General features: G+C 39.2%; 1 protein-coding gene and 1 non-coding gene across 2 annotated transcripts; both read left to right on the top strand.

The window, feature by feature from the left end:
- The first annotated feature begins 4153 nt into the window (after positions 1 to 4153).
- LOC145957963 (uncharacterized) lies at positions 4154 to 5968 on the top strand. The gene is made up of 5 exons (XM_083074404.1): positions 4154 to 4200; positions 4854 to 5085; positions 5176 to 5328; positions 5372 to 5535; positions 5740 to 5968. Exons 1-5 carry the CDS (start codon positions 4154 to 4156, stop codon positions 5966 to 5968), a joined length of 825 nt encoding a protein of 274 aa, XP_082930530.1.
- Positions 5969 to 21608: 15640 nt separating this feature from the next.
- On the top strand, positions 21609 to 21715 carry LOC145958480 (small nucleolar RNA R71). Its single transcript, XR_014434321.1, has one exon. It is a non-coding gene; the product is annotated as a small nucleolar RNA R71 (small nucleolar RNA).
- Positions 21716 to 23134: the final 1419 nt, after the last annotated feature.

Genomic DNA, 23134 nt, shown 5'->3' with positions numbered 1-23134 from the left:
CCTCTATACTTTTAAAATTTGAATCCAAAAGAGATAGTGCACTAGAAGTAGGATTAAACACTTGAAATTTTAAGTAACACAAATTTTTTTTTTAAGAATTTTCAATAGAAAGTGATTTGAAAAGTTAAGTACACAATGGAAACCTAACTCTAAAGAAATTTTCTAGAACTAATAGCAAATTATGAACTCAATAAGGTAAAATAAAAGGCACATATAGGTAGGCAAAAGAGAAGCAATCCGAGACCAAAATGTAGACAAACAAATCAAATCAAAACTAGGTTAAACATGCTATTCAAGGAATTTGTAACATACAAAGACTAAACACAAACTCTAAGACAAAACAAGGATTAAAAACCAAAATCTAATGCAAATGAATGAGGTCCAATCACGGACACATACAAGGAATGGAGAGACTCAAATAATAGCAAAATAAGCACAAGCAAATAGGTCCTAAAACATATTGATTGTGGAAGAATTCAAAACAATCAAACAAAGGATCTATGGAACAAAGTTTGCTTTAAAACAAGTAGATCTGAAAAGAGACTCAAACAAGACAATTAGAAACAAAGAACACAAGACACACGAACACAAAAAGATGAACAACACTTATCTCCTTGAAGACCTTGCTCTTGATACCAAAATTGATGGAGAAGGTAGGAGAAGTGGAAGAAGTGCTTCTCCTTAGCTTCACCTTAGCTCGGATCTTCTTCAAGGAGCTCAAGACCAAATGGAATGGAGGCTTTAAGGGAGGAGGATTTTCGGAATGGAAGGAGGTTAAGCTTAGAAGGAAGTATCCAAGCTTAAGGAGCAATGGATTGCTCACTTCAAAGGGAAGGAAGGAGATGAACTTCCTAGGGTTTTGAAGGTGAACACTCTTGGTGATTTTGAAGAGAAACTCGGTAATATTTTGCTCTCAAATTTCATTAAGCTAAAAGTGTTTTACAAATGTGTGAAGGAAGAGTTTAAATGGATCCGGATTCAAGAGCCTTGGCGCCAATGTGAAGGATTCACATGTGGCGCCAAGTTTTGAATTCAAAATTCAAAAATTTTGAATTCAAAACTTCACACACACACGACATGTCCGGTCACATTAGGCTAAGTGCATTTAGGCATGATTTAAGATGCATTTAGGGTTAATTTTGAGTCACACATGTTCAGCCAAGGTGGCGTCAAACATGTGACTCAAAATGTAACTTAAATGCATCCTAAATTAAACCTAGTTTAACCTAATCCAAATAAACTACAAATCCTCCTTAAACCCTAATCTAATGACCTAAATACAATGGTTAAGAAAATACAATGAATAGGAAAAAATACAAGAAGAAGAATGAGCCCAATATTGGGTATCAAAAGCCCAAAGCTCATGAAGCCCAATTACAAGCCCAAATTACACAAACCCTAATCTATGGTCAAAATACAAGACCAAAATAAAAGTAACTTCCTATTCTAAGAATGTGCTTTATAACATGGTGTTCAATCAAGTGTAGTCCAAGTAAGAAGCACCCTAGGCCCACCAAGCCCATTGGGCCCACTAAGCTCTAAAGCTGACAAGTCTTCAAGTAATCTCTTGGCCATAGCTCTAGTGGTTGGGCCTTTAGCCCATGCTCTTCCATCAAATTCTTCCCTGCATCCAGGACCACTACAATCCGGAAGGACATATATGGAATTAGGCAACTCACGGGAGAGAGCTTATACGAGTACTGGGAGAGATTCAAGAGGTTGTATGCTAGCTGCCCTCACTATCAAATGTCTGAGCAGCTATTATTGCAGTACTTCTATGAGGGGTTGAACGTAATGGATAGAAGCATGATTGATGCAGCTAGTGGAGGAGCTTTAGGAGATATGACACCTGCTTCTGCTAGAGGGCTGATTGAAAAAATGGTGTCCAACTCACAACAATTCAATATGAGGAGTGATGCCATAGTTGTGAGGGGTGTGCATGATGTGGTAGCCTCAGATTCCACTGAACACAAAAAATTGGAAAGTAAGATTGATGCTCTCACCACCTTGGTTTCACAACTGGCTGCAAATCAAAAATCAGCTCCACCACCAGCAAAACTATGTGGCATCTGCACTTCAATTAATCATCCAACAGGACCTGTTCAAGAGTCTTGCAAGGAGGGACAAGCATCTGTTAAAAACATCTACAATAACAGACCAGCGCAGCAACAACAGCAGCAGAGTTATGACCTCTCCAGCAATAGGTACAATCCAGGTTGGAGAAATCATCCTAATCTTAGATGGTCTAACCAGCAGAGACAACAACAGCCATCCCCTCCCTTCCAAAACAATGTTGGTCCTAGCAGATATGTACCTCCTCCTATCCAACAACAGCAGTAGAGACAACACGAAGCTCCTGCACCACCAACTCCTCAACCTTCTACTTCTGAACCTTCATTGGAGGAGTTAGTGAGGCAGATGACTCTTCAAAATATGCAATTCCAGCAAGAGACTAGAGCTTCCATACAGAGTTTGACAAATCAAATTGGTCAGATGGCTACTCAGCTAAATCAGGCACAGTCCCAAAATTCAGACAAGCTACCTTCACAGACTGTGCAAAATCTGAAGAATGTGAGTGCCATCACCTTGAGGTCTGGCAAACAAATTGACATACCACCACCTACAGCTGTTGCACCTCCACCTGAGCCTACACTTGAGAAAGAGAGCCATACAGGTAGTAGTCGAAATTTACATGCAGGTGGACCTTCTTCTTCCAGTACACACAGTGATGATCTACATCAGCCTACTATCCCTCTTCCATTTCCACCAAAATCAATTCCAACCAAAAAGATGGAAGAGGTGGATAAGGAGATATTGGAGACCTTCAAGAAGGTGGAGGTGAACATACCTTTACTGGATGCCATCAAGAAAATTCCCAGATATGCTAAGTTCCTGAAAGACTTGTGCACCCACAAGAGGAAGCTGAAGGGCAATGAGCGAATCAGCATGGGCAGAAATGTCTCAGCACTCATAGGTAAATCTGTTCCACACATTCCTGAAAAGTGTAAGGACCCAGGTACATTTTGTGTACCTTGCATTATTGGTAACAATAAATTTGAAAATGCCATGCTTGATTTAGGAGCTTCAATTAATGTCATGCCTCTGTCTATTTTTAATTCTTTGTCTCTTGGTACTTTGCAACCTACGGGTGTGGTCATTCAGTTGGCCAATAGGAGTGTTGCCCACCCCACAGGTTTTATAGAGGATGTCTTGGTTCGGGTTGGTGAACTAATTTTTCTCGCTGATTTTTATGTTCTTGATATGGAGGAGGGATTCTCCCACGGTTCTGTCCCAGTCATTCTAGGCAGACCATTTTTGAAAACAGCCCGGACCAAGATTGATGTTTATGCTGGCACCTTGTCTATGGAATTTGGTGATATTATTGTTCAGTTTAATATTTTGGATGCCATGAAATTTCCTTCTGAAGCACATTTTGTTTTTCGTGCTGAATTGATTGATGATATAGTTGATGAGCACATTCATGATTTTGAGTCTTCTCATGCTAAGAAGCATTCAATTTCACTTGATTTGTATAGCTGCCTTTCATGCATTGAGTCTGAGTCTGAATCTGAATGTCAAACTGATTATGAGGCATCTGAATTTGACACTTTGGGTGTTGTACCTCTTGCTCTTGATTTTATACAGTCAGAATGCACTAACCATGTTGTAGGAAGTACAAAAGAATCTGACTTGCAGGTTGAGGTACATGCTACGGAACCACTTCTCCCTTCTTTGGTTCCTTCTGATGTTCAGCCAGCACCCACACCAGAGTTGAAGCCTTTTCCAGAGAACCTCAAGTATGCTTACTTGGAGGATGATGAGAGATTCCCAGTGATTATATCCACATTCCTTGATGCTGATCAAGAAGAGAGGTTGCTGCATGTGCTTTGGAAGCAGAAGAAGGCAATTGGTTGGACCCTAGCAGACATTCCTGGCATTAGCCCATCCACATGCATGCACAGGATATTATTGGAGGATGGAGCTAAACCAGTGAGACAGCCTTAGAGGAGACTTAACCCGGTGATTTTAGAAGTTGTGAAGAAAGAGGTGACCAAGCTTCTACAGGCTGGGATCATCTATCCCATTTCAGATAGTCGGTGGGTGAGTCCGGTCCAGGTGGTCCCCAAGAAGACAGGCCTCACTGTTGTTAAGAATGAGAGGGATGAGCTCATACCCACCAGAGTCCAAAACAGTTGGAGGGTCTGTATTGACTACCGGAGGCTCAACCAAGCAACAAGGAAGGATCATTTTCCTATGCCCTTCATTGATCAGATGCTTGAGCGTCTGGCAGGTAAATCTCATTACTATTTTCTTGATGGGTTCTCTGGTTATTTTCAAATTCATATTGCTCCTGAGGATCAGGAAATGACCACATTTACTTGCCCTTTTGGTACTTTTTCCTATAGGAGGATGCCTTTCGGCCTATGCAATGCCCCTGGCACATTCCAGCGGTGCATGCTCAGTATTTTTAGTGATTTTCTTGAAAATTGCATAGAGGTGTTTATGGATGATTTTACTGTTTATGGATCCTCTTTTGATACATGTTTGGATAGTTTGGATAGAGTTTTGAATAGATGCATTGAGACTAACCTTGTTCTTAATTTTGAGAAATGTCATTTTATGGTAGAGTAGGGTATAGTTTTAGGGCATATCATTTCTAGTCGGGGCATTCAGGTTGACCCTGCAAAGATATATGTCATTGCACAATTACCTTACCCCTCTTGCGTGCGAGAGGTGCGATCTTTTCTTGGCCATGCAGGTTTTTACAGGCGTTTCATTAAGGACTTCAGCAAGAAAGCCCTTCCACTATCCAGCTTGCTTCAGAAGGATATTTAACTTTATTTTGATGACAGGTGCAAGGAGGCGTTTGATTTCCTCAAGAGAGCCTTGACCACCACTCCTATCATTCAGGCACCAGACTGGACAGTTCCCTTTGAGTTGATGTGTGATGCTTCAAATTATGCACTGGGGGCTGTCTTAGCACAGAGGGTTGACAAATCACCTAGGGTGATATACTATGCTTCCAGGACATTAGATGCTGCTCAAGCAAATTACACCACCACGGAAAATGAACTTTTAGTTATTGTACCTGCTGAAGAAGGCTGACTCAAAGCCCAGGCAGACCATCTCAGCAAGATTGAGAGAGTTGAGGATGAGGACACTTTGCCCATTCAGGATGATTTTCCTGATGAACACTTGTTAACAGTTTCTGTTCCTTCCCCCACCCCTTGGTTTGCGAACATTGTCAATTATTTAGTTGCTTCTGTTTTTCCTCCTTTAGCATCTAGAGCTCAGATTGATAAACTTAAGAGTGATGCTAAACATTATGTTTGGGATGACCCCTATTTGTGGAAGTTCAAAATGCCTGCAGTTCTGTCATTCTTCTGCATCTGGTGGTCATCTTGGCATTCAGAGGACATCTTGCAAAGTGCTTGATTGTGGTTTTTACTGGCCCACCATCTTCAAGGATGCGTGGAAGATTTGCAGCACTTGTGAGCAGTGTCAGAGAGTAGGAGGAGCCCTTTCTTGGAGACAGTAGATGCCTCAGCAACCCATGCTATTTTGTGAGGTCTTTGATGTCTGGGGTATAGATTTTATGGGCCCTTTTCCTGTCTCTTTTGGTTTTTCATATATTCTCCTAGCTGTTGATTATGTTTCAAAATGGGTGGAAGCCAAAGCCACCAGAACTAATGATGCTCAGGATGTTGTGGATTTTGTCAAATCTAACATATTTTGCAGGTTTAGAGTACCTAGAGCTATTATTAGTGATCATGACACCCATTTTTGTAACAGATCTATGCAGGCTTTGCTCAAGAAGTATGGGGTAGTGCATAGAATTTCTACACCCTACCATCCCCAGACTAATGGGCAAGCAGAGATTTCAAATAGGGAGATCAAGAGGATCTTAGAGAAGATTGTGCAGCCCAACAGGAAAGATTGGAGCAATAGGCTAGAGGATGCTCTCTAAGCACATAAGACTGCTTACAAAGCACCGATAGGGATGTCTCCTTATCGGGTTGTCATTGGCAAAGCATGTCATCTTCCTGTGGAGATAGAGCACCAAGCCTACTGGGCTGTGAAGACCTGCAACTTCTCTATTGATCAGGCTGGAGAGGAAAGAAAGTTGCAACTGAGTGATCTTGATGAGATCCACCTTGAAGCCTATGAGAACTCTAAGTTATACAAGGAGAAAACCAAGAAGTTCCATGACAGCTTGATAGCTAGGAAGGACTTCGTGGTTGGCCAGAAAGTTCTCTTGGACAATTCTTGGCTCGGACTCATGGGTGGTAAGTTACGTTCTAAGTGGATTGGACCTTTTGTTGTTACTAATGTTTTTCCTTATGGTACAGTTGAGGTCAAAAGTGAATCCACAGACAGGAGCTTCAAAGTTAATGGGCACCGTCTGAAGCCTTTCCTCAGCAATCCATCCCTGTTGAATGTAGTTGAAGAGTAGATGTCTCTGCTCGACCCCACTACTCTACCACCATGACTTAGGGAGTTTTCTTTCCCCTTCTCCTTCTTTACTTTTATTGCACTTGTCCGGATTTATTGATTGTTCTGATTGCTCTGATCTTCTGTTTAGGCCACATTGGGACAATGTGTGATTTAAGTGTGGGGGGGAACTATTTTGGTTACATGCTTTTAGGGTTTATTTGGTATTTTAGGTTTTATGTTTAGGTGTTCTGTACAGCTTTGCATGTTTCTCTGTGATTTATGGGTTTTGATTGTTTGTAGGCACTTACTTCATTCTTGGATAGGAGTTTCTTGATACTATATGGTTTGAAATCCCTGTTTTTCTCTCCTTGGAAAGATGATTTTGATGTCTGAGAGGTTGTTTTAATTGTGACAGATATACCCTGTGTGAGGATTTTACCCACACTCTGTTCTTTCTTGTGTGTTATGCCTCTTGATTGCCTGCACAGTTGCCTTGTCTTGACTCTGTTTGATACTTCTTGATTCACATGCATGTTTGGATATGATTAAGGCATTTTTGTTCTGATAAGCCTCTGGCCAAATAAGCCTACCTTGAATTAACTCCTCTGATAACCCCTGCTGTGCCTATTTCCCCTTTTTCGTGTGTACTGTTCACGCTAAAAAAAAAACGAAGAAGAGAAGTTGTTTGAGGCAAGAGAAAGAGGATTCATCATCATAGAGGTCATTAGAGGTTTTTGGGTTTGTTTCTTGTGCGCATTCTTGACTTATTCCCTATTGCTCCTCTAGTTCCTCTGGTTTGTAGTTACTTATCCCATATATTTTCCTCTACCCTGTCCTTGGCCTCTTTACAACCCTAAAAAGACCTTTTGATCCTTATGTGCATGTTTGTTGGGTGTTGATTTTAGAGGCTTGCCAAGTCTATCTGTTGCTTGTTTTTCATGAGTGCTTTGAGAGTATACAGTTTCCTAGACACTTGAGAGATACAGTGATACAGTGCATCTTGTGAGGTTCTGTTGCTTTTGATTCACCTCTTGAGTTGATTGATTGTCTTGCCATGTTTTGAAATGCTTGGATGATTTCCATAAGTATCTGGTTTCTCTGACTCTTTTTGTGTTGGATGTTGTCTACTCCTTTTCTTTTCCCAGGATTCATTGAGGATTGTGTAAATCTGTTTGTTTTCTTGTCTGTATTCTTGTTTCTGTTTCTTCCTGTTGTGTCACTCTCTTTGATGTCTCTGGAATTGTTCCTTGCTCTGCTTTTTGATTTTTCCCAGGAGCGCAAAAGGCTAAGTGTGGGGGAATTTGATGAGTCATTATTTTCCCTTATTTTCTTACCTTTCTGTACTTATTTTAATCTCCGATTTGTGCTTAATTGTTGATATTCTGCACTATTTTCTAATTGGGCTTTAATTGGACCAGTAATTCATATTTTAACTAATTTGAATTTTCTGAATCTAATTATTCCAATTTTTATTTTCAGGGCAGTTTAATAATTATCTGGGCTTCGAATTAATTTCTGGACTTCAAGTGGAGCTGCCACGTCATCTGCCACATCATCTGCCATGTCACTGCTGCACCATTTTCCACCTCAGCATTCATTTTTAGTTTGTAAGCTATTTTATTGAACTAGGGTCAGACTTGTATTTTATTGGGCCCAATTCATTTTTTTTGCTGATAGGACCCTAGGGTAGGGTTAACTTGGTAGCCACTAGATGAAGGGTCTGATGTGACTACGTGAACAATAGCCTCTCTTCTCTTTGTTTTTTACGTTTTGGCTTCCCTGTTGTTCTTTCTTCCTTTTTTACGTTTTGCTTCTTCTTGGTTCTGGCTGCTCTTTATTTTGTCTTCACGTTTTCTTTAGGGTTCTGGTTGTAATGTGAGACTCCATTTTCATTTGAAATACAGATTACTCATTTTGTTTTGTTCTCTCTGCCTTGCATTTTCGTTTTATTTCTCTGCCATTTTCGTTTTCCTTCTCTACCATTTTCGTTTTCCTTCTCTGCCATTTTCTTTTTCCTTCTCTGCCATTTTCGTTTCTGTATTTTAATGGAAGGCTAAAAACCCCTGGGTTAGCTTCTTGTTATGGATTATAATCTCTGTTTGAGGTTGGGTATTTGTGTTCATCTCTATTCTGCTTTGTTCTTCTTTATTTAACCTCTGTATCAATGTGTCCATGCTTAATGGGCTGTGCTCAATACCACAGTTGCTGAATCTGTGAAGAGGCTGATGTTGTATACGTTTGCTTAATTCGTGTAGGGAAATCTTGAGTTAATCTTCGCTTAGTTGGTTAACTCAGATGGAACAAGGATTAAGTGGTTAATAGAGTAATCTTTCGAGAACCAGGGATAAAAGAGTTACAATCCGAACAAGGAGCCAATTTGTTTTACTTGCTGAGTAATTTCATTTTATTGTGTATAAACTGAAAATCTGAACTTAGGCTACAATCCAAGGAGCCGAAGACGAGCTTAACGAGCTGCAGGCCATGATCAACTATCATATTCAAAAGGCGAAGGACGCTCAAAAGATCAGTGATGATATGAGCCAGGCAGTCCATACACAAGTTGAAGCAATGGCCCGCCATGTAGAGGAAGCCGAAGACGAATGGAGAAGAAACATGAACCCGCCTGTGGGTTTCTATCGGCTTTTCTCATTTTGTAAAAAATTGCTTCAAAGCATTGTATGATAAGTTGTACACTTTCTATGATCAATAAAATCGAGTTTTTGAGATTTATGAAATCTCTCAATTGCCTTTGCATTTCATAGTCATTCATTTGCATACATCGCTCCAAGTAATTTATTAATAACATTAATAAAAAGAAAGAATTAATCGATGCGTATGTTCAGAATGGATCGCACTCCATTTATTATTAAAAGCAAGCCAACAACAGCGCCAAGCGAGCACACGTCAACTCCGTTGTTGGTAATCAAGACGAATAAAGGGGAAGGTCCGACACCGTTAAGGATCATTGCTCCAAGGCCTTTTCCCTACGAATCAAATAAGGCTGTGCCATGGATATACGACATCCATTCTTCTGCCGACAGCGATATTTCTAACATCGCTGGACTTGGGGGCATGACTAGGAGTGGCAGGATCTACACTCCCGAAGATTTTCATGATAAAGCTCCCAAGAATAAAGAAAAAGAAAAAGAGAAAACCGAGGAGAATAAAGAATCCGAGGAGGAGACTGATGAGCTGCTAAAATTTATCCAACAGAGCGAGTATTCCATCGTGGATCAACTTCATAGGATGCCAGCAAAGATTACTCTGTTGTCGTTGATCCTAAGCTCCGAACCGCATCGGCAAGCTCTGTTGAAAGTCTTGAACGAGGCATATGTGTCGCATACCATCTCCCAAGACAAGTTTGAGGGGATCGTTAGTCACATCACGGCTAATGATCACCTCACTTTCACCGATGAAGAGATCCCCGCTGAGGGACCAAATCACAACAAGCCCTTGCACATCTCTGTAAAGTGCAAGGAATATCACATCGCTAAAGTCTTGGTGGATAATGGATCTTCCTTGAATGTGATGCCAAAAAGAACGCTTGATCAAGAGGCAATCAAAGGAGTCCAAATGCACCCAAGCAACATGATCGTCCGAGCTTTCGACGGTTCTAAAAGAGAGGTGGTGGGAGAGATCAATCTTCCAATACAAGTTGGACCCACCATCTTTAATGTCGAATTCCGAGTGATGGACATTACTCCTGCATACAGCTGTCTCCTTGGCCGATGATGTATGGAAAACCGCAAGTGTACGGTTGTCGTCAAGTAATAAATATCGAATCACAGGGACTACGTGTTTGACCTAGAATTACTAGTATTTTAATTTGAATTTTAAAACAGATAGAATGTTTGTTTTGAGATGATAAGATCAGATTCGCTGGTAAAAGAGATAGTAATGCAATTAATGAATAAGATAAAACTTTAAGATAAGATAAGGAGATTTCCGGGAATCTAGGGTTCGCACAAAGAGTTCCAACAATATTGAATTATGATTTTCATTAATTAATTCTATTCCATCTTGAAGGTAGTCTTAACCTAATTTAATCCTTGCACCTTCTCAGGCTACGAGGACGTGTTTAATTAAAATTAATCCCTACTCTCGTGGTAATTACGTTCAATTAAACCCATTAAGATCTTTGTTAATCTATTACTCCTCGAAAGCTTAAATCAACTCTCGTGATTTAACACTCAAGTATGTTCCTTTAGGTTCCGATAATTAGGTTCTCCTCTCAGTTCATCCCTAATTATCTATGATTATGAAAATTAAGATTAATTGTTTATCATAATTATAATCAAGTTCTCCTCTCAGTTCATCCTTAATTAATGTTATTATGAAAACAATAATGTTAAAGTTCATATATAAAATATAAAAGAACAAATCAAGAATTGGAATAAAATTAAGAAACTGAATAATGCATTAATAAAGAGGTTCTCAGAGGCTAAGCCCTGATCCCAGAAAAAGGGAAACTACTCACAGGAGTTCATAGTAGTTCTCCAAGAAAAGAAGAATAAAAGAAAAGCAAACCTTAGAGTCGATGGCACAGGCGCCAAACCTTCTCCAAGTGTAAAAAAAAAACTGTCTCCGAAACAAAAGTCCTGTTCTAGGCTAACCTCATCTAATTTATAACCTAAAAGGGTAAAAAGGTAAAACTACCAAGATAAAAATTACAAAAATAAAAAATAAAACATAAAACTTAAAAAGCTGGGACGCGAAGTGAATCACGGCCGTGACTGAGAATCACGACCGTGATCTTCTCTGGAGCACATTCATTCACCAAATCGACGCGAAGTGAATCACGGCCGTGACTGAGAATCACGACCGTGATCTTCTCTGGTGAATCACGGGCGTGATTTAGAATCACGGGCGTGATTTTCCCTGTAGCTCAGCATTTCCTCTTTAATTCTTAAATCTTGATCCTGCTCAGAGAAAACACAACACATACCAAGAAAAGCATAAAATAGGAAAATGATATAAAAATTTATTAAAAACATGAAAGATATGCATGATTATGCTATGAATTCTTGTGAATTAAAGTGCTAAAATACGAGTAAAATACACAACATCAAATAACCCCAAACTTGAACTTTTGTTTGTCCTCAAACAATAATTAGCACTTTGAAAAAAAAATCATCAAGAATTAACTGAGCATTTAAAATCTTCACTCTTAGTCTCACAAGGTCCAATTAGAATCTTAATCTTTCATTACTAGCGCCAACTCTTAGTTTCTAAGAGTTTCATGATGTCAAATCTTGTAAAGCTCATTAGTCAAACGAAGATAATTTAACAGAAATAATTTTTCAATGCTTGTGACACAAATAGGGGTAATATTTTTATTTTTGTTTTTGTCTCACCTATGTAGACCCCTAAAATTGTCCGGGTCGGAAATAAAGCTTGAAGACTCTCGAAGACTGAAGGAAGATCAGCCAGAAGGACTCCTGGAAGGCCCTAGGAGGATTCTCTGTAGGTCTAGAGGTCTTAGAATAGCTTAAAATAAGGAAGTGGAGGGAATGAAGCCCAATACGGCCGTACTAAACTTAATACGGCCGTATTGAAGCTTCAATATGGCCGCAGTGAACTCAATACGGCGTATTGAAGTTTCTGAAACTTCAATACGGCCGTACTGAAATCAATACGGCCGTATTGAAGCTTCAATACAGCCGCAGTGAACTCAATACGGGCGCATTGAAATTTCTGAATTTCAATACGGCCGTATTGAACTCAATACGGCCGTATTGAAGTTCAAAAATTTCAATACGGCCGTATTGATTCCGTAGCCCGTATTGGGCCTGTTCCCTATAAATATGACGTCAATTGGACGTCATTTCACACTTTGGAACATAGTTTCAACCCTCTCCTTGAGTATTCTGGGGTTTTTGAGCAGTGTTCTGCCCTAGAAATCACTCGGAGAGTTGATCCGACGAAGTTCTTGAGCCCCGAGCCATTTTGCTTGAGGATCGAACCTAGTCGAAGGGAAATCCTCCGGATTTCCATAGTTAAAATTTTATAGGAAGGGAGCGAGCGGGCTTGTAGAGCGAGGGAACGCCAAAAAGCTTCCCAGTTTTACGAAATATATAGAAAGCACGCTTCAAAGGTTTCTTCTTCAAAATCCTTCTTTTTACTGCTTTCTGTGTGCATATTTAACTGTCATCATGTAGATAGTTAATTTATAATTGCTTAGAATAAATAGGGGTAATTTAGTAATTCTACACTGTTATTTTAGAAATAATCTGTCATAGGGAACCCGAAAGGGGCGCTGTGGGGTGCTAACACCTTCCCCACGCGTAACCGACTCCCTTACCCGACTCTGGTTGTAATGGCCGAAGTCGATTTTTAATCGATTGCCTTAAACTTCTTTTTCCAATGTTTTGAGTAAAACATTGGTGGCGACTCCATGAACCCTTTTACTACGAAAACCACTAATCCATGGAGGGTCCCGCTTGGGATTAACATGGATTGGTGAGACATTTAATAAATAAATTGGATAAGATCGACAAGGTCTCAGTTTGAGAACCAGTCGTTCTAATAATCCAATACATTTTCAAAACTAAAATAAAAGAGTCCAACCATCCTTCGCGAATGCCGAAAGCCCGTTTCGGGCCGGTGGCGACAACCTAAAACATTTCCCCAGTAGCCAATCAGTGTAGAGAGGATGATAATTTCAAGAACACGTAGCCTCAAAGGGGGTCTAGCTATTTTACTAAACAATTCCCCAGTAGCTAATTAGTTCCCTTAGTTTTCTAAGGTTAAGAATATTCTCCCTCTAACCTATGACCTCAAAGGGGTGCTAGGTGAATTTTTTTTTTTTTTTTTTTTTTTTATTACCCCCCAAAAGCTTTTAAGCACGAATTAAAAAGAATTTATCTTCAAGAGACTATTTTTATAATTCTCGATCATTTCAAGTCTCAATAATAAGAACCAAGTGCTAGCCACAAAACCAGCTAATTTTTCAACCTTTTGTTCTGAGACTTCAAGATTCAATTCATCACATTCAGTGTTTTCAAAGACGAACAATTTCATTAAAAATATTTTCTTTTCAAACACAAATTCAAGCTGGGGTTAACTGAATATGTATATATGCATGATTTTTTTTTATTTTTTTTTTATTTTTTTTTTACTTTGCATGAATGAATGAAATGCGTACATCCTCCTAACCCCAAACTTAAAGATTTGCTTGTCCCGAAGCAAAGAGCTAATGAATGCATGATAGATTATTTTGACAAAATTATAAAATGCATGAATATGCAACCAACCCACAACAGAAAGGAATGCTTGTCCCTAAGCATCAGAGTAAAATAAGGAATAAGAAAGATCTCACTGTGGTGGAAAATCATCTGGATACCGTTGAATGTGCCATTGATACATTTGATCAACCATGTAATTATAATGCTGCTGGCGTTCATCCATTTGTTTCAGCCGGTTATCCATTGATTGAATAGCTGCCAGGATAGCAGCATTGTCCACCTCAGGTCCAGGATGTAGAGGGGGTTGTTCAGGAGTTGCTTCCTCATCTGCAGGAGCCGCTTCCTCAGCTGCTGGAGGTAGGTCCTCTAATGGCTCCAGTGGAAACTGCCGTGTAGCCCGGTTCTTCACGGTGTATGTTGGATTTGGTAACTGGTGGTGCACTCCCGACTGGGTTACTACAAAGTAGTATTTATCATCTTCATCTTTCGCAATGCAGTTCATAGAAGAGCAGGTAGCAAAATTAATAGTACGGCTTCCAGGGAGTGGTTCTAACTGGTCCAGCCAAGCGTGATAGCCAAGGTGTTTGGCTATAGTGGTAATGAGGCCGCCATTCACAATCGCACCGTGGCTGGTATTGGAAATACTCTGGAACTGTCGTGCCAAATGACTGCCAGAATCAATAGGCTCCTCTCTGTTTTCCATCATACCCCATAAAAGTAAAAGGTCGCTCAAACGAACCTTTCCTTCAGAATCACCTCGGGCCAAAACAGTAGAGGCAATAAAGCGGTGCATAATACGGATGGCGGGATGGCGGAAAGCAGAGGAATTACATTTTCCAGCGACCCAAATACTTGTACCTGTCAAACTATACCAAAAAGAACCAGGGTTGAAAGAACTTGGGGTTCTCGTGCTCCCTCCAGTGGGAAATCCAAAAATATTATTGAACTGAGCCAGGGTTAATTCGTGTTCTTGGTTAAACATACGGAAAGAAATCAAACCTTCAGAACAATTTGGCACAGATAATATTTCCGTGTGGAGAGAGCTCAAGAACTCAAGAACTAGTCGAGGATAAACAACATCATTATGCATGGTAGCAAAGGTTGTCCACCCAATGTTAGTTAACATGAAATTGATATCAGCACGTAAACCCAACTTACGAATAAATGGGAAGTCGAGATACCTGGTAGGATGGATAGTGCGGAAGCGTAATACCTCGTTCCGCTCACGCTGTTCATCGTTCCGATAGAACCTCGGAGGAAGGTGCGGAATTTCACTTGCTTCTTCCTCGTAACTGTGGGTATCGGAAGCGGTGGAGGACGAACCAACGGTACGGGTGCGCTTGGGAGCCATGGATGAACGGAAGGAGTGAATGTGGGAGGAAGAGGGAAGAAGAGGAAGAAGAAGTGAGAAGCTAGGGTTTGGGAGAGAAGAAAAGAGAGAATGGGCAGAGTTCGTAAGTTTGAGAGAAGTGAGAATGTAAAAGGAGGGGGAAAAATATATAAGGGAAAAGGGGAATTTCAAAAAAATCACGGGTTGTATCTGTTGAGCGTCAGCAGGGAATCACGGGCGTGATTGGAAATCACGGCCGTGATTCTCTCTGGAGTTTTCCAAAAAATTTTCCAGAGAAGATCACGCCCGTGATTTAGAGTCACGGTCGTGATTCTCTCTGGAGTTTTCCAAAAAAATTTTTCCAGAGAAGATCACGCCCGTGATTTAGAGTCACGGTCGTGATTCTCTCTGGAGTTTAGCAAAAAATTTTCCAGAGAAGATCACGCCCGTGATTTAGAGTCACGGTCGTGATTCTCTCTGGAGTTTTCCAAAAAAAAAAAAAAAAAATTTTCCAGAGAAGATCACGCCCGTGATTTAGAGTCACGGTCGTGATTCTCTCTGGAACTCTGAAATTTTTTTTTTTTTTTTTTTTATTATTTTTTTTTTCATGATGCTTGAGTAGGTTCCTGAAGAACCATAGAGTATAATTTTTCTAAGTGTTCCCCATGGAAATATAACTTCAATCTCTGTGCATTGACCTTGAATATGTCGCCTTTATCGTTTCTGATTTCTACAGCTCCATAGGGATATACTTTTTGAACTGTAAAAGGCCCTGACCATCTTGACTTCAATTTTCCAGGAAACAATCTGAGTCTGGAATTAAATAATAGCACCGAGTCCCCTTGCTTGAATTCTCTTCTGTGTATATTCTTGTCATGCCACCTCTTTGTTCCTTCTTTGTAAATCTTAGCATTTTCATATGAGTCTAATCTGATTTCATCAAGCTCATTGAGTTCCAATTTCCTTTTTTCTCCAGCATCCTTTAGGTCATAGTTGAAGTATTTTATTGCCCACAAAGCCTTGTGTTCTAGCTCTACAGGAAGATGGCAAGATTTGCCATAAATCAGCCTAAATGGAGACATGCCAATAGGTGTTTTGTAAGCAGTCCTGTAGGCCCAAAGAGCTTCATCTAATCTTAAAGACCAGTCCTTTCTTGTTGTAGATACAGTCTTCTCAAGAATCTTTTTGATTTCTCTGTTGGATATTTCTACCTGTCCACTTGTTTGAGGGTGATAAGGTGTACCAACCTTGTGAGTGACTCCATACTTTTTTAAGAGAGATTCAAACTTTCTTTCAATAAAATGTGAGCCTCCATCACTGATCACAGCTCTTGGGACCCCAAATCTTGGAAATATAATTCTTTTGAAGAGTTTAATGACAGTATTTGAATCACTCGTTTGAGCGGGAATCGCTTCTACCCACTTGGACACATAATCAACTGCAACTAATATGAACTTGTAACCTTTAGAACTTGGGAATGGTCCCATGTAATCTACTCCCCATACATCAAAAATTTCTACTTCTAAAATCCCATTTAATGGCATTTCATGTTTCCTGGATATATTCCCTGATCTTTGGCATTGGTCACAAGAATTTACCATCTTCCAAGTATCCTTAAATAAGTTTGGCCAGTAAAAACCAGATTGTAGAATTTTAGCTGCAGTTTTTGACGTACTAGCATGCCCTCCATATGCGGAAGAATGACATGAGTGAATGATGTGAGGAGCTGCTTCTTCTGAGATACACCTTCTGTAGATACCATCTCTACACCTCTTATATAGGTAAGGTTCATCCCAAATAAAGCTGTTAAGGTCACTAAAGAATTTCTTCTTTTGTTGATAATTAAAGTCTTCAGGAAGGACTCCACATGCTAAGTAATTCGCATAATCTGCATACCAGGGACTTTTTTTCACAACAACTGCTAAAAGCTTTTCGTCTGGGAAGCTGTCATTAATAGGGAGTTCCTCCTTTGTTGCTTGGTCTTGTGGAAGTCGAGAGAGATGATCAGCTACTACATTTTCTACTCCCTTTCTGTCCACAATCTCTAAATCAAATTCTTGTAAAAGGAGAATCCATCTGAGGAGCCTAGGTTTAGCATCCTTTTTATTAAAAAGATACTTTAGGGCAGAGTGATCTGTGTAAACAATAACCTTAGACCCGACAAGATAAGATCTGAACTTTTCAAAAGCATAGACGACTGCTAACAATTCTTTTTCTGTTGTTGCATAATTGGCTTGGGCTTCATCAAGAGTCTTGCTGGCATAGTATATAGCATGAACCTTCTTGTCCTTTCTTTGTCCCAATACAGCTCCTATAGCATAGTCACTTGCATCACACATGATTTCAAAAGGAAGGCTCCAGTCAGGAGTTTGCAGAATAGGAGCTGTAGTGAGAGCTTCTTTCAACCTGTAGAATGCATTCTTACAAGAAACATTGTAGACCCCTAAAATTGTCCGGGTCGGAAATAAGACTCGAAGACTTTCAAAGACCAAAGGAAAGTCAGCCGGAAGGACTCCTGGAAGACTCCCAGAAGACCATAGGATGACTATCTGTAGGTTTAGAGGTCTTAGAGTAGCTAAAATAAGAAAAGTGGGAGGAATGAAGCCCAATACGGCCTCCCAGAGGTTCAGTACGGCCGTATTGAACATTTTGAACTTCAATACGGCCGCACTGAACTCAATACGGCCGTATTGAAGTTTCTGGACTTCAATACGGCTGCATTGAATTCAATACGGCTGCACTGAACTTCAATACGGCCGCACTGAACTTCAATACGGCCGTATTGAGGTTTTTTGAACTTCAATACGGCCGTATTGAATTCAATACGGCCGTATTAGTTCAAAATTTCAATGTTGACCGTATTGACCCTCATAAACCGTATTGAGCCTCTTCTCTATAAATATGACGTCAATGGGACGTCATTTCACACTTTTACATTGAGTTTTAACCCTCTTCTTGAGTATTCTGGGTTTTTTTGAGCAGTGCTCTGCCTAAAAATCACTCGGAGAGTTGATCCGACGAAGTTTTTGAGTTCTGAGCATTTTGCTTGAGTCTCGAACTAAGTCGAAGGGAAATCCATCGGATTTCCAAGTCAAAAATTATTTTTTAGGAAGGAGCGAGCGGGCTTGTAGAGTGAGGGAACGCCAAAAAGCTTCCCAATTTCTGTTTAAATATATAGAAAAGCACGCTTCAAAGGTTTCCTTCTTAAATCCTTTCTTTTACTGCTTTCTGAGTGTTGCATACTTAAATTATCATCATGTAGATATTTCGCTTATAATCGCTTATAATAAATAAGGGTAATTTAGTAATTTTTGCGCTATTATTTTAGAAATAATCTGTCATAGGGAACCCGAAAGGGGCGCTGTGGGGTGCTAACACCTTCCCCACGCGTAACCGACTCCCTTACCCGACTCTGGTTGTAATGGCCGAAGTCGACTTTTGAATCGATTGCCTTAAACTTCTTTTTCCAATGTTTTGAGTAAAACATTGGTGGCGACTCCATGAACCCTTCCTTTTTATGAAAACCGCTAATCCATGGAGGGTCCCGCTTGGGATTAACATGGATTGGTGAGCCTTTTAATAAAATTGCTCGTTTGACAAGGTCTCAGTTTGAGAATAAGTCATTCTAGCAATCCATATTTTTAAACGAATAAAAGAGTCCAACCATCCCTCGCGAATGCCGAAAGCCCGTTTCGGGCCGGTGGCGACAAACATCAAAGTTAAAAGGTACCTCTTTCACAAGTAGATTAGATAATGGTTTAGAGATTTTTGAAAAATCTTTAATAAACCTTCGGTAGAAACCGGCATGCCCTAAGAAACTTCTAACACCTTTAACATCAATTGGAAGAGGCAATTTATCAATTACTTCTATTTTTGGTCTATCTACCTCAATTCCTCTCCCAGATATTAGGTGTCCTAAGACAATTCCTTCTTGTACCATAAAATGACATTTTTCCCAATTTAAGACTAAATTCACTTCAGAGCAACGCTGCAATACTTTAGTTAGATTTAATAGACAGTCATCAAAGGAAATACCATAAACTGAAAAGTCATCCATGAAAACTTCCATCTCTTTTTCTAATAAATCACTAAAGATTGCAGTCATACATCTTTGAAAGGTAGCAGGTGCATTACATAGGCCAAAAGGAATTCTCCTATAAGCAAAAGTACCATAGGGACATGTAAAAGTAGTTTTCTCTTGGTCTAATGGATGAATAGGGATTTGATGAAAACCGGAGTATCCGTCCAAATAACAAAAGTATGAATGCATTGCTAACCTTTCAAGCATTTGATCAATAAAAGGTAAGGGAAAGTGATCCTTTCTAGTGGCATTATTTAATTTTCTATAATCAACACACATACGCCACCCAGTCACAGTTCTTGTGGGAATTAATTCATTATTATCATTTTTAACTACTGTCATCCCACCTTTCTTAGGAACCACATGAACTGGACTTACCCAGGGACTATCAGATATAGCATAAATTACCTTAGCATCCAATAATTTCAAAATTTCTTTCTTTACCTCTTCTTTCATCTTGGGATTTAGTCTTCTTTGAGCTTCAACAAAAGGTTTGGATCCTTCCTCCAAGAAGATGCGATGCATACAAAATGAAGAACTAATTCCCTTTATATCAGCCATAGTATATCCAATAACTTTTCTAAATTTTCTCAACTCATTGAGAAGTTTTTCAGTTTCTTTTTCATTTAAAGCTGAATTTACTATGACTGGATAAGTGGAATTAGCCCCCAAAAACTCATACCTTAAAGATGAAGGAAGTGGTTTAAGTTCTAACTTTGGAGAGTTTTCTTCTTGCCAATCTGTTGAAGACTCAAGAAGACTTTCTACTAGAGGATCTTTTTCTTTACACGGGGGACTTGAATCGATCAAGCAAGCATAATTAGGTTGAATCCCCTCAAGATCTATGTGCTTTCCTCCAACTAGAAAATTCTCCAAGGGATCCCTCAAAATAGATCTCATGACTTCTTCCTCCATGTCTTTAGGCAATATATCAACCCTGCAGCAAATATTTTCAAGAGAAGGTTGTCTAACAGATTTAGCAATATTAAATTCCATTGTTTCATCATTAATGGATAAGGACAATTTTCCATGTTTGACATCTACTATCACGCCTGCTGTAGCCAAAAATGGTCTACCTAATATGATTGGTATTTGTTTGTCCTCTTCCATTTCTAAAACAACAAAATCTCCCGGAATTAAAAATTTACCTATCTTAACTGGAACATCTTCTAAAATTCCTATGGGATATTTTATAGATCTATCTGCTAACTGGATTGACATTGCTGTAGGCTTTAATTCTCCCATATCTAATTTCTTGCAAATTGATAAAGGCATTAAACTGATACTTGCCCCAAGGTCACATAAGGCTTTTTCAAACCTTAGATTTCCAATGAGACAAGGTATAGAGAAACTACCAGGATCCTTAAGTTTTTTGGGCAAATTATGATGGATCAATGTAACAGTCTCTCTATCATCCAATTTCCTTCGGTTAGCTAAAAGATCCTTAAGAAATTTAGCATATGTAGGCATCTGTTGTAGAGCTTCTACAAATGGAATGTTTACATACACTTGTTTGATCATATTTAAAAATTTTTCAAATTGTCTATCAAGTTTAGTCCTTGCTAACCTTTGAGGAAAAGGAATTGGAGGGTGATAAACAGTTTGAGGCTTTGATGAAGATACTTTTTCTTTTTCTAATCTCTCTTTTTCAGGTTTTTCAACCATAGGAGAAGCGTCTTCATCAATCTCAATATTATCATTTTGATTAGACACAGGTCCGTCTAATTTCTTTCCATTCCTTAAAGTAACAGCATTAACATTTTCAGCTGGGTTTGCAACTGTTTTACCTGGGAACTTACCTGGAGAATTGTTTGAACTAGGCATCAACTGTGCAATTTGATTTTCCAGCATCTTGTTGTGGAGAGTAATATTCTCAACCTTGACAGCAAGGTTTTGAATAGAATTTGCCATTGAATCATTGGTCTGTTTTTGATTAGTGACAAAATTCTCCATAAGGTTTTCTAATCTTAAAACACTTTGTTGAATTGAGGGTGTCTGTACTGGATTTCCTTCCCCATTAATGAAGTGATTGGACGGACGGAAATTAGGTTGCTGATTGCTAGTTCCTTGAACTGGGTTATTCTTCCAAGAAAAGTTAGGATGATTCTTCCAACCAGGGTTGTATGTGTTGGAATATGGATTACTCTTCTCTCTTCGAGGAGTGTCATAGAAATTATGAGAAGCTGCCACCTGTTCAGTAGTATCTTCTTTTTCTCCAGTAAAAATTGAGGTACAATCTACTGCAGTGTGCCCTTGTTCCCTACAAAGGTCACATACTTGATTTGTAGCCACTGAATTAACCTTAGCTTTTTCCATCTTGTCTAATCTTTGATTAAGAGTATCAAATTTTGCTAAGAGTAACTCAATATTGTTCACTTCATATCGCCCCGGAGTTCCTTTCCTTGCTGTGACTTCTCTTTCACTGTATTGGCTGTGATTTGAGGCTACATTTTCCAAAATAATCATGCAGTCATTAATAGGTTTCCCCATGAAAGATCCTCCAGCTGCTGAGTCTAATATCATGGTGCTTTGTTGGTCCAATCCTTCAAAGAAAAATTGGATGGTAAGCCAACGGTTGAAGCCATGTTGTGGGCATGCTTGAAGATATCCTTTGAACCGCTCCCATGCTTCATAAATAGTCTCTCCAGTGCCTTGTTGGAAATTAGTGATTTTCTTCCTCAATTCTTTAGTTTTAGAAGGAGGAAAGAATTTCTCTAGAAAAGCTCTTTCACATAATTCCCAAGTTGCTATCTTTTCTCTAGGCACTGTTCTTAGCCACACCTTTGCCTTATCTCTCAAGGTGAGTGAGAATAAGCGGAGTCGCATTCCATTAGAAACTTCATCATCAAATTGCTGGGTCTCACAGATTTCCAAGAACCCCTCTAAGTGGTCATTAGGATCTTCTGATGGTAGTCCTCCAAAGGTGTTCTGTTTGAGCATATTCACCAGAGAAGCTGGTACAGTAGCTCCAGTTTGCATCTCCCCTCCAGGTATCCCACGAGCTACGGGTGCAGAGTAATCCCGAAGCGGTAAATTATCTCGTTGTGCAGCCATGTCAAATTCTCTAGAAAGGTTTCTTTTCCTTCTCAGGAGAGTTCTTTCAATCTCAGGATCAAGTGGTGTTGGTTTCCCAAGACGTAGAGATCTCTTTTGCATTAACCCTAAGGCACTGCAAAAAAAAAGAAAGTGACCCGTGAAATCTGAATTGGAGAAGTAAACACTAAAAAAAAATTATTTATTTATTTAAAATTTTTTTTTTTTTTTAAAAAAATTCGAATTAAAATAATTGTAATTTAAATCAAGAGACGTAGTCCCCGGCAACGGCGCCAAAAACTTGATGTATGGAAAACCGCAAGTGTACGGTTGTCGTCAAGTAATAAATATCGAATCCAAGGGACTACGTGTTTGACCTAGAATTACTAGTATTTTAATTTGAATTTTAAAACAGATAGAATGTTTGTTTTGAGATGATAAGATCAGATTCGCTGGTAAAAGAGATAGTAATGCAATTAATGAATAAGATAAAACTTTAAGATAAGATAAGGAGATTTCCGGGAATCTAGGGTTCGCACAAAGAGTTCCAACAATATTGAATTATTATTTTCATTAATTAATTCTATTCCATCTTGAAGGTAGTCTTAACCTAATTTAATCCTTGCACCTTCTCAGGCTACGAGGACGTGTTTAATTAAAATTAATCCCTACTCTCGTGGTAATTACGTTCAATTAAACCCATTAAGATCTTTGTTAAGCTATTACTCCTCGAAAGCTTAAATCAACTCTCGTGATTTAACACTCAAGTCTGTTCCTTTAGGTTCCGATAATTAGGTTCTCCTCTCAGTTCATCCCTAATTATCTATGATTATGAAAATTAAGATTAATTGTTTATCATAATTATAATCAAGTTCTCCTCTCAGTTCATCCTTAATTAATGTTATTATGAAAACAATAATGTTAAAGTTCATATATAAAATATAAAAGAACAAATCAAGAATTGGAATAAAATTAAGAAACTGAATAATGCATTAATAAAGAGGTTCTCAGAGGCTAAGCCCTGATCCCAGAAAAAGGGAAACTACTCACAGGAGTTCATAGTAGTTCTCC

This window comes from Cajanus cajan, chromosome 5 (assembly GCF_000230855.2).
Source record: "Cajanus cajan strain Asha chromosome 5, NIPB_CcT2T_4, whole genome shotgun sequence".
Classification (NCBI taxonomy): domain Eukaryota; kingdom Viridiplantae; phylum Streptophyta; class Magnoliopsida; order Fabales; family Fabaceae; genus Cajanus; species Cajanus cajan.
The sequence above is the reverse complement of the archived record's forward strand: the minus strand, read 5'-3'. Positions and strand labels throughout refer to the sequence as shown.